General features: G+C 40.7%; 1 protein-coding gene across 1 annotated transcript in view; it reads left to right on the top strand.

The window, feature by feature from the left end:
* The window catches only part of HSPA4 (heat shock protein family A (Hsp70) member 4), a 56,660-nt gene that overhangs the window by 26,709 nt on the left and 17,306 nt on the right, over nucleotides 1–12,645 (top strand). The window contains exons 8-10 of the mRNA XM_023196222.3: nucleotides 10,139–10,215; nucleotides 11,748–11,899; nucleotides 12,404–12,510. Coding sequence (XP_023051990.1) covers nucleotides 10,139–10,215; nucleotides 11,748–11,899; nucleotides 12,404–12,510 — 336 coding nt within the window. The remainder of the gene's footprint in view (nucleotides 1–10,138; nucleotides 10,216–11,747; nucleotides 11,900–12,403; nucleotides 12,511–12,645) is intronic.

Genomic DNA, 12,645 nt, shown 5'->3' with positions numbered 1-12,645 from the left:
ATTCTGGGTAATTGACATTTCAGGGTTATCCTCAGAAACACCCAGAGTGTTACTGTTGCCTGGTTCGGTTGCTTGGATGATGGGAGTAAGATGTTCTTTTGACTGTGAACTCTACTGGTAGAATTTAGGCAAGACTGGTGGTGTATTTGGAGACGTGTGCCTGAGCTATCCGTAAAAAAATTGAAATGGTGTTTATTGTTGCCTTGTATCCAAATTTTTAGTCACCTCTCCCCCTACTTGCAAGAGATGGCTTTCTTTTTTGTTAAGCAGCAGTCTTGTGTGTGTGTATGTGTGTTCCATGAAGTCTGGAGGTAAGCCAATATGTTTCAGAAATTGTTAGTGAAGTGTTATACATTTGTAAGAGCTAAGTAGATACTTATTAAGTAGTTCAAATTTTTTAGAAACTGAATTTGCCTGTGTGCTGTTTTTTAAAAATAGTTGTGGCTGGGTACGGTGGCTCACACCTGTAATCCCAGCACTTTGGAAGGCAGAGGCGGGTGGATCACGAGGTCAGGAGATTGAGACCATTCTGGCTAACATGGTGAAACCCCGTCTCTACTAAAAATACAAAAAATTAACTGAGTGTGGTGGCGGGCGCCTGTAGTCCCAACTGCTGGGGAGGCTGAGGCAGAATGGTGTGAATCCGGGAGGTGTAGCTTGCAGTGAGCTGAGATCGCACCACTGCACTCCAGCCTGGGTAACAGAGTGAGACTCTGTCTCAAAAAAAAAAAAAATAAAAATAGTTGTACTGTGGTGGGGCATGATGGCTCACTCCTGTAATCCCAGCACTTTGGGAGGCAGGTGGATCACTTGAGGTCAGGAGTTTGAGACCAGCCTAGCCAACATGGTGAAACTCTGTCTTTACTAAAAATACAAAAACTAGCTGGGTGTGATGGCGGGCGCCTGTAATCCCAGCTACTTGGGAGGCTGAGGCAGGAGAATCGCTTGAACTTGGGAGACAGAGGTTGCAGTGAGCTGAGATTGTGCCACTGTACTCTAGTTTGGGCAACAAAGTGAGACGCTGTCTTCAAATAAAAAACCAAAAAGTTGTACTGTATCTACATCATGAGAATACATAGCTCTTATATGTTCTACATTATAATCTTCATTTAGTGTGATTGTTGTTGCTTTTTTGAGACAGGATCTTACTCTGTCACCTAGGCTGGAGTGTATTGGTATGATCTTGGCTCACTGCACCCTCTGTTTCCTGGGCTCAAGTGATCCTCGTGCCTCAGCCTCCTGAGTAGCTGGGACTACAGGCACATGCCACCATGCCTGGCTAATTTTTGTATTTTTTGTAGAGACAGGATTTCACCATGTCGCCCAGGCTGGTCTTGAACTCCTGGACTCAAGTGATCTGCCTGCCTCAGCCTCCCAAAGTGCTGGGGTTACAGGTGTGAGATACTGTGCCTTTTAGTCTTTAACATTCACCTTTGTTTAAATTGATGAAACTGGGTTATTTGACAGTATGTTTCTTTTAATTAATGGTTTCTTCACTTAAAAAAACTTGAGGTGAAATTCACGTACCATAAAATTAAGCATTTTAAAGTAAACAATTGACTGGAATTTAGTACATTTACAGGGTTGTGCAATGGCCACCTCTATGTAATGGAAAAACATTTTCATCACCCCAGAATAAAACTTCATACCCAGTAGGTGATTATTTCTTGTTTTCCCTTACCTCTGGTCCCTGGTGATCAACATCCTGTTTTCTGTTTCTGTGGATTTATATATTCTGTATTTTTCATATAAGCGGAGTCATGTAATATGTGTCTGACTTCTTTTGTTCTAACTTCTCAGTGTAATGTTTTTGAGGTTCAGCTACATTCTGTATCAGTACTTAATTTTTTTCGGGTAGATGTTATTTTCTTGTATGGATAATACCGCAGTTTATTCATCCATTCGTTTGCTGATGAACATTTGGGTTTCTACTTTTTAGCTATTGTGAATAGTGCTGTGGACATTTGTGAACAAGTACATGTTTTCAGGTCTTTTGCATATATACCTAGGAGTGGAACTGCTGGCTTATACAGCAATTCTATGTTTAACTTTTTGAGGAATCTCCAAACTGTATTTCTCAGTGATTACCCCAGCAGCACTATACTGGGTTTCAGTTTCTCCACATCTTTGTCAGCACTTATTTTCAATTTTTTGGATTATTTTAGTAGATTACTAGTAGCTTTGTGTTAATTCATTGTCTTTTTTTTTTTTTTTTTTTTTGAGACGGAGTCTCGCTCTGTCATCCGGGCTGGAGTGCAGTGGCCGGATCTCAGCTCACTGCAAGCTCCGCCTTCCGGGTTTATGCCATTCTCCTGCTTCAGCCTCCCGAGTAGCTGGGACTACAGGCGCCAGCTACCTCGCCTGGCTAGCTTTTTGTATTTTTTAGTAGAGACGGGGTTTCACCGTGTTAGCCAGGATGGTCTCGAACTCCTGACCTCGTGATCCGCCCGTCTCGGCCTTCCAAAGTGCTGGGATTACAGGCTTGAGCCACTGCGCCCGGCCGGCAATTCATTGTTTTGATGTTGGAAGTGCATTCTCCTGCAGATTCCTAATGGATAGCACATGTGAATAGTGTTCCTTAAGTTCTTGCATGTTGATGACAATTCGCCATGTTTATACTTAAAAGTCACTGTAGTTGGATAGAACCTTCTTAGCTTTTCTTTCCTTGTTGAGTATCTTAAATGCAGAAACAATCTATTTTTTTTTGTTTTTTTTTTTTGAGACAGAGTCTTGCTCTGTCACCCAGGCTGGAGTGCAGTGGCGTGATCTCGGCTCACTGCAAGCTCTGCCTCCCGGGTTCACGCCGTTCTCCTGCCTCAGCCTTCTGAGTAGCTGGGACTACAGGCGCCTGCCACCATGCCCGGCTAATTTTTTGTATTTTTAGCGAGACGGGGTTTCACCGTGTTAGCCAGGATGGTCTCTATCTCCTGACCTCGTGATCTGCCTGCCTCGGCCTCCCAAAGTGTTGGAATTACAGGTGTGAGCCACCGCGTTCGGCCAGTAACAATCTATTTTCTTTTGGTGTATAACATTGCTGTCAAAGTGTGACAGCATAGTTTTTAGATATTTGTCACTTGTTCTTTTTGCTTAGATGCCCAAATGTTTTTGATTTTTTTTTTTTCTTGAAAGTCCATTTGGGTGGGTTGGCTCACACCTGTAATCCCAGCACTTTGGGATGTTGAGGCAGGCGGATGGCTTGAGCTCAGGAGTTCGAGGCCAGCCTGGGCAACGTGGCAAAATCTCGTCTCTACTAAAAATACAGAAAAATAGCCTGATATGGTGGCATTCGCTTGTAGTCCTGGCTACTTGGGAGGTGGAGGTGGGAGGATCACCTGAGCTCAGTAAGTCGAGGCTGCAGCGAACCATGATCACACCACATTGCACTCCAGCCAGGATGATGAGAGTGAGACCCTGTCTCAAAAAGGAAAAAAAAAGAAAGCTCAATAATTTTACTACAGTATGTTTTGGTGTTGGTTATTTTGCATCAGTTTTTTTCCAGGTACATAGTGTGCCTTTTCATTATATAGTTTGATACTACAAATCTAACTTTAATTAAATTTTCTTAAGTTTTCTTGAATTATATTATCTAGTATTCTGTTGTAGTGCTGTGGTTTTCTTTTTTGGGAATTCCTACATAAATTAGGTTGGATCTTCCTTGCCTGTCGTATTGTTTTTTTTTAGTTTGCCTATTTTTTATATTTGCCATTTTTGGTCCAGTCCTTCATGGCATTGCTCTTGTGTACTGTTTAGTTTTCATTTCTGACACTTATTTATTTATTTTTTGAGATGGAGTCTTGCTCTGTTGCTCAGGCTGGAGTGCAGTGGCCGGATCTCAGCTCACTGCAAGCTCCGCCTCCTGGGTTTACTCCATTCTCCTGCCTCAGCCTCCCAAGTAGCTGGGACTATAGGCACCCACCACCTCGCCTGGCTAGTTTTTTGTGTTTTTTGGCAGAGACGGGGTTTCACTGTGTTAGCCAGGATGGTCTCGATCTCCTGACCTCGTGATCCGCTCGTCTCGTCCTCCCAAAGTGCTGGGATTACAGGCTTGAGCCACCGTGCCTGGCCGACATTTATTCTTATATTTCTAATTCTGTTCCAGGTTTTTCTGATTCTGATTTGTTCTTTCATTTCCTATATCACTTTTACTGAAATATAATTCACATACCATAAAACCTTACTATTTTAAAGTGTACAATTCCAAGGTTGTGCAACTATGATCACTATTTAATTCTAGAATGTTCTTATCACCCCAAAAAGAAACCTTGTACCCATTAGCATTTACTCTCCATTTCCCTCCGTACCCTAGGCAATTACCAATATGTTTCCTGTCTCTCTAGGTTTGCCTGTTCTTTTTTTTTTTTTTTGAGACAGAGTCTCAGTAGGTCACCCAGGCTTCAGTGTGGTGGTATGATCTCGGCTTGCTTCATCCTCTGCCGCCTGGATTCAAATGATTCTCATGCTTCAGCCTCCCGAGTAGCTGGAATTACAGGTGTGCGCCACCACATCCAGCTAATTTTTGTATTTTTAGTAGAGGTGGGGTTTCGTCATGTTGGCCAGGCTAGTCTCGAACTCCTGACCTCAAGTCATCCACCCGCCTCTGCCTCTCAAAGTGCAGGGATTATAAGTGTGAGTTCCTCTTTTGTTTTTGTGAAATATTTTAAAAATGTGGGTTAACTTTCTGAGATGGTTTCCCTCCCTCTTATCTTCTTGTATGTTTACTGTGTTGTCCTGCTTAGTTTGGATTTTTTAATCAGTAGTTTTTCTTCAGTGTAGTTATTTTTTCTTTGAAGGTAACTTTAGGTTGGGCTCAGTTTGCTGTGGTCCCTGAATACCTCATTTTAGGGCCTTTTATACTTGTTTTGGAACATGCCAACCGCTGCTGATTTCAGCTTCTGTTTTCCGTTTGGCCCTCTGAGTTAGGTTATTCTGGAGTTTTCAGGCCAATTATATACCCTTTTGTTTCCTTCTGTTTATTTTGCACAGAGCTGATACTAAGCAGGAATTGTAAATGTGGGTGGTTTGTGTCTGCCTATATGTATTTTGAGGTTTGTGGGCATATGTCGTTACCTAATTTTGTTGTAGGATTGATTAATCCCAGGAGATGGAGGCTGTAGTGAGCCATGATTATGCCACTGCACTCCAACCTGGGCGATAGAGGGAAACCCTCTCAAAAAACCAAAAAAATCCACATCAAATTATCACATTATTCAGCAATTGTATTTCTAGATACATATTCAAGAGAAATGGAAACACACGTCCACAGAAAAACTCATATGTGAATGCTCATCGCACTACTCATAATAGCCAAAAAGTGGAAACAACCCAAATGTTCATCAACTGATGAAGAAGTGGGTAAAGAAAATATTCTCTGTCCATACAATGGGATGTTTTTGGCAATTGTAAAATATATAATACAGATACATACTAAAACATGGATGAACCTTGAAAAGTTCGTGCTAATGAAAGAAGTCACAAAAGGCCACATTTTGTATGATTCCATTTCTATGAAATGCCCAGAATTGGCAAATCTATAGACAGAAAGTAGATTTAGTGGTTGCCTAGGGCTATGGGAGTTGAGGAAAGTAACAGTTAAGGGGGATGAAAGTGTTCTTTTTTAGACTGAAAATGTTTTAAAATTGATTGTGGTGATGCTTGCACAACTCTGTATATATGAAGTCACTGAATTGTATACTTTAAAAATAATTTTGTATTAAAGCCTCATGCCCAAAAGTCAGTAATTACATCTTTATTTTTATCTTTTTGATTTTATTTATTTCTTTTTGAGGCAAGTTCTCACTTTGTCATGCAATGTGGAGTGCAGTGGTACCATCTTAGCTCACTGCAGCCTCAATCTCTCAGGTTCTAGAGATCCTCCTACCTCAGCCCCCCAGGTAGATGGGAGTATAGGTGTTCACTGACATGCCTGGCTAATTTTTGTGTTTTTTGTAGAGGCAGGATTTTGCCATATTGCTCAGGCTGGTCTCAAATTCCTGAGCTTAGCCACCCTTCTCAGCCTCCCAAAGTGCTAGGATTATAGGTGTGAGCCACCTCACCCGGACAGGAATTACATACTTTAAATGGGTGAATTCTATAGCGTGTAAATTATATTGCAATTAAACTTTTTAAAAAGAAACTATCAAAAAACTTCTACCGTCCAGGCGCGGTGGCTCACGCCTGTAATCCCAGCACTTTGGTATACCGAGGTGGGTGGATCACCTGAGGTCAGGAGTTTGAGACCAGCCTGGCCAACATGGTGAAACCCCATCTCTACTAAAAATACAAAAATTAGCCCGGTGTGGTGGTGGGCACCTGTAATCCCAGCTACTCGGGAGGCTGAGGCAGGAGAATTGCTTGAACCCAGGAGGCAGAGGCTGCAGTGAGCTGAAGTAGTGCCTCTGTGCTCCAGCCTGGGTGACAGAGCAAGACTCTGTCTCAAAAAAATACAAAAAAAAAAAAAAAAAAAACAAAAACCAAAAAACCCCAAAAAACACAAAAATTACCTGAGCTTGGTGGTGTGCACCTGTAGACCCAGCTACTCGGAAACCTGAGATGGGAGAATCGCTTGAACCTGGGAGGCAGAGGTAGCAGTGAGCTGAGATCGTGCCACCGCACTCCAGCCTGGGTGACAGAGTGAGACTCCGTCTCAAAAAAATAAAAACAGAACAACAACAACAAAAACCTCTGCTGCTGTTGCTATCTTCTTATAGTCTTTTCCTTTGCTTTTCACAGTTTTGATTTCAGATATTTTCAGACATGAAACAAAGTTGGAAGAATTTTACAGTGAATGTCCTTATCTCACCACTTAGATTCTACTGCTAACATTTACTGTACTTGTTTTATTACATATTTGTTCATGTATCCTATAAAGCCATCAATTTTTAATTATTATTATTATTTTTTGAGATGGAGTTTTGTTCTTGTTGCCCAGGCTGGAGTGCAATGGTGCGGTTTCAGCTTACTGCAACCTCCGCCTCCCAGGTTCAAGTGATTCTCCTGCCTCAGCTTCCCAAGTAGCTGGGATTACAGGCATGCACCACCACGCCCAGCTAATTTTGTATTTTTTGCAGAGATGGGGTTTCTCCATGTTGGTCAGGCTGGTCTCGAACTCCCAGCCTCAGGTGATCCGCCCGTCTCAGCCTCCCAAAGTGCTGGGATTACAGGTGTGAGCCAGTGCGTGGCCTGGCCTCAATTTTGTTTTTAATATATCTCAAAGTAAATTGCATCTGTGTACTTCTTCCAGAAACTTAAATTGCGGACATCATAAATGTAGACTTCTACCCAAATACTAAAGTTTGCATATTGACCAGAATTTGTTGTTTTTTGGATATATTTTTATATAATGACACACTCAGGTTTTAAGTGCTTATATACTGAGTTTCAACATATACATATCTTTGTAACTAATGCCTTTATTATGAAATTGACCATTATGTTGGAATGTTTCCTCAGGCTTCCATAACCACTGATGTGCTTTTTGTATTTTTCAGTCTGTAGATTAAGTTTGCCAATTCTGTAACTTCTTGTAAGTGGCATCATGTAGTATGTAGTTTTTTGTGTGAGGCATTTTTTTAGTCAGCATAAAATTGAGATTCATTTGTTTGTTCCACGTGCCATTTGTTCTTCTGTATTGCTAACTACTGTGCCATTGTAGCTTTGTTGTTATTGATGGACAGTGACTCTTCAGCTTTTTTTCTATTAGAAGTAAAACAGTTTAAACTTCTAACATGTAAGAGCTCTGGTTGCTACACATCTCACCAATATTGATGTTAGCAGTCCTTAAGTTTTGCATGCTCTGGTGGGTGTTTTCTATACTTTACTATTCTTTTATTTTTTGAGATGGAGTTTTACTCTTTTTGCCAAGACTGGAGTGCAATGTCGTGATCTTGGCTCACTGCAACCTCTCTGCCTTCCAGGTTCAAGTGATTCTCCTGCCTCAGCCTCCCAAGTACCTGGGATTACAGGCATGTGCCACCGTGCCTGGCTAATTTTGTATTTTTAGTAGAGACAGGGTTTCTCCATGTTGGTCAGGCTGGTCTCAAACTCCTGACCTGAGGTGATCTGCCTGCCTTGGCCTCCCAAAGGGCTGGAATTACAGGCGTGAGCCACCGCGCCCAGCCTACTATTCTTTTTTATTGAGATGTAATTTAATAAAGTCACCTCCTTTTCCCCCTTTTTTGGAGAAAGGATCCTCGTTGCCCGTGCTGGAGTGCCATGGCTTGATCATGGCTCACCGTAGCGCCATGGCTTGATCATGGCTCACTGTAGCCTTGTCCGGGTGATCCTCCTGCCTCCGCTTCCTGGATAGCTGAGACTACAGGTGTGCGCCACCACGCCCGGCTAATTTCTTGTATGTTTTATAGAGATGGGGTTTTGCTGTGTTGTCCAGGCTGGTCTTGAACTCCTGGTTGAGCTCAAGCCTTAGCTTCCTAATGTGTTGGGACTACAGGTGTGAGCCACTGCACCCAACTAGAAGTCACCTTTTTAACATGTATAATTCAGTGATTTAAAAAAAAAAAAAATTTGTGTGTGTGTGTGTTTTCATAGAGCTCAGCAGCCATCATCACAACTGAATTTTAGAACATTTTCATTACTTCTTAAACCCTAAATGAGTGCGCGATCAGGGTGTGAAAAGACATGGAGGAACCTTAAATGCATATTGCCAAGTAAAAGAAGCCAATCTGAAAAATCTGCATATACTATTGGATTCCAACTGTATGACATTTTGGAAAAGGCAGAACTATGCAGACGACCGGGTGTGATGGCTCATGCCTGTAATCCCAGCACTTTGGGAGGCCGAGGCGGGTGAATCACTTGAGGTCAGGAGTTCAAGACCACCCTCACCAATATGGTGAAATCCCATCTCTACTAAAAAATTAAAAAAAAAAAAAAAAAAAAAATATTAGCCGGGTGTAGTGGTGCATGCTTGAAATCCCAGCTACCAGGGGGCTGAGGCAGGAGAATCGCTTGAACCCGGGAGGTGGAGGTTGCAGTGAGCTGGGATTGCACCACTGCACTCCAGCCTGGGCAACAAGATTGAAACTCCATCTGAAAAAAACCCCAACCCCCACTCGCCAAAAAAAAAAAAAAAACTAGGCAGACAATAAAACAGTTAGTTACCTGGAGTTTGGAGCAGGGAGGGATGAATAGTTGGAGCACAGGGGAGTTTTAGGGCAGTGAAATTATTCTGTGTGTTACTGAAGTGGTGAATACTTCTACGTTAAAACTCATAGAACACTAATAGAAACGATCATATTTATCAGCATTGACTCATTAATTGTAACAAATGAACCTTACTAATGCAAGATGTTAATAGAGGAACTGGGCTGGGGGTGAGGAAGAGATATATGGGGATTCTTGTCATGTTTGTTTCTCTGTAAACCTAAAACACCTAAAAATGTGTATTAATATAAAAGAGACATGGTTCTGCATGCCTGTAGACCCAGCTACTTGGGAGGCTAAGGTGGGAAAATCACCTAAGCCTGGGAGCTCACTAAGGTTGCAGTGAGAGTGAGCCACGATCGTGCCACTGCACTCCAGTCTGGGCAATAGAGTGAGACCCTGTCTCAAAAAAAAAAGAAAAGAAAAACCCTGTACTCATTATCTGTCCTTCCCATCTCTTCTTCTTCCCTGAAGTCATTGGTAGCCACTCGTCTCTTTTCTCTGGATATACTTATTCTGAATATTTCACATAAATTTGTGTTCTTGTTTGACTTCTTTCACCCAGCATAGTGTTTTCATGTGTTGTAATTATGTATCAGTTCCTCTTATTGTATTCATTCATTTGTATCGCTTCATACAGTTGATAGGCATCTGGGTTTTTTCGGCTGCTTGTGAACATTGATATACCAGTTTGGTGTGTGAACATGTGTTTTCTGTTCTTTTGGCTGTATACCTAGAATGGAATTGCTGAATCTTATGCTAACTCTCTGACATCTTGAGGAACTGCCAAACACTTTTCCCAAGTGGCTGCACCATTTTCATTCTATTACCTGGGAATGTATGAGGGATCCAGTGTCTCCACATTTTGCCAGCACTCGTTGTTAACTGTTTTTTTTATAGCCATCCATTCCATATACAAGTGGAATGTGATTTAATATACTGTATTTTTTTTTCTTTTTTGTTTTATGTTTTTTTATAGAGGCAAATTTCTGGAGATGTGCAATGATCTCTTAGCTAGAGTGGAGCCACCACTTCGTAGTGTTTTGGAACAAACCAGTAAGTATTTTTGTGATTGAATTTGTTTGCGTATTTCAGACTCTTTGGAAATTGTTATCTATTATCTTAGCTTTGCAAGTAGTGATACAAATTTTTATTGTGTGAACTAATTCAATAGTATATATTAAGCTTTTAAAAAATCTGTATCTTCCCCCTGCCCAAAGTAATCTTTTGAAACATCTAGGGAAATCTAATAAAAGTTTCTCCAAGAAACTGAATTCAGACTGAAAGTTGGATATAAGCCTCACAATTATTTAATGGTGGTAAAAATTGTCTTTTGCGATGCTGATATGGTAGTCTTGTAAGCTTTTCTGTCAGTGAATTCTTCCCTAGCTGGATGAGAGCTGCAGCAAAGGGAAGGTAGGATAACCACATACTTATTTAATAAGATGCTTTAATTTTGTCTCAGGGTAAAAGGTGACTGATTTAGGAGTATATACTAATTTTCCTAAAATCTTTGACAAACCATTTACCCAGACTTCACTGTTGCGTTGATTGCTATTTCAGAGTGTTGAGATATACTGTCAGCTTGGCACAGGCCTTCCTCTTTAATTAGTGATGATGGCAGATGGGCTTATTTCCACACTGGGAAAGGCCATTTCTTTAAATAGCCCTTCTCAAGAAATTATCAATGGTTGTTAGATAAAATGTGACAAGGAAATCAGGTATTATTAAGAAGTATTTTATGAGCAACAGCAGATCGTTGATACACACCTTCTTTCTTTCTGATACAAACAAACTCTACCCGTATTTTATTTTATTTTTATTTTTTGAGATGGGAGTCCTGCTCTCTCATCCAGGCTGGAGTGCAGTGGTGCAATCTCAGCTCCCTGCAACCTCTGCCTCCTGGGTTAAGGCAATTTTCCTGCCCTCATCCTCCTGAGTAGCTGGGATTACAGGCGTGCGCCACCACATCTGGCTTATTTTTGTATTTTTAGTGGAGATGGGGTTTTACCACGTTGGCCAGGCTGGTTTTGAACTCCTGACCTCAGGTAATCTGCCTGCTTCGGCCTCCTAAAGTACTGGGATTACAAGCATGAGCCACCATGCCTGGCCTCTATCTGTGTTTTAATGTGGACTATGTTTATGCATTAGATTAGAACACTAGAGTAGCTGGATGTGATTCTCCTTTTTTTTTTCCTTTAATGTTAGGTCAGAGTAACTCAGTGCTTTGAGGCCCTCTTATTTTCCTAATGGCTAATGTATTTGTTTGGTCTGTTGATGTTTTAACACTTCTTTGTGTGATATCATGTGAGAAATTCAGGACCTGTACACTGCAGTACATTTGAGTATTCCTGGCCCTCACCTCCTAAATCCCACTAGCTACCCTTCCCCCATTATTTTGAGAATCAAAATACCTACTTGTTTCCAGATGCCACATGCCTCTGTGAGTGTGGGCATGAGTATATGCGTATTGTGGAGGTGGGTGAGGGAGTGGAGGAGTTTTGTTATACATCTGAGTTGTTTCATCATGGTAAGATGTTACTGTTCTTTCGTTTCATTAAAAAAATCTGTCTAATTCTTTAAAATAGAGTTAAAGAAAGAAGATATTTATGCAGTGGAGATAGTTGGTGGTGCTACACGAATCCCTGCGGTAAAAGAGAAGATCAGCAAATTTTTTGGTAAAGAACTTAGTACAACATTAAATGCTGATGAAGCTGTCACTCGAGGCTGTGCATTGCAGGTGAATATTCTTTCTTTTATAGGTAACCATTTATAAATCATTGTAACAAGATGGCAGTGGTTTGTGTATCTAATAACCTGGGGTTAGCTCAGGGTGATTTCAAGATGTTGAGATTCCAAAACCTTTGTTTTAAAATAGAGGTGATGTTCCTAAAAGTAATTGTACTCTATAGCACGTAAGATAAATTAATTGACTAGAAATGTAGGTAACTCTGAGCCTGAAGTATGACTAGAATTTGGCCTGTAACCTATGTCTGTATGAAATAGTGTACATCAATTAAATAAGGGTTGGGGTTAATAGAAAAATAAGGAACAGTAAGGAATAGCTAGATTATATAGGTGATTGACATGATAGAAGTTTGTGAAACTGTTCAGACACCATTAAATTACTAATGTAAATATTTTAAAAAGACCATTGATTTTCTGAAGTCATTTGTAGGTTTAGTGATTTTATCAGTTTATAATGTCTATACTTGTTAAATGGAATTTTTGAAAATTATTCTAGTGCGCCATCTTATCGCCTGCTTTCAAAGTCAGAGAATTTTCTATCACTGATGTAGTACCATATCCAATATCTCTGAGATGGAATTCTCCAGCTGAAGAAGGGTCAAGGTATCATGTTTATTAATGATTTATATACCTAAAGTTGACTATTAGGTCTGAGTAATATGTTGCTCTTCATTTCAGTTTACATAAATCCGTAACATTTTATCATAGTGCATGAAGGAAAGTGATCATTTATTTTAG

The sequence above is a fragment of the Piliocolobus tephrosceles genome, chromosome 4 (assembly GCF_002776525.5).
Source record: "Piliocolobus tephrosceles isolate RC106 chromosome 4, ASM277652v3, whole genome shotgun sequence".
Classification (NCBI taxonomy): Eukaryota; Metazoa; Chordata; class Mammalia; order Primates; family Cercopithecidae; genus Piliocolobus; species Piliocolobus tephrosceles.
This window is presented reverse-complemented; position numbering and strand designations above follow the sequence as displayed.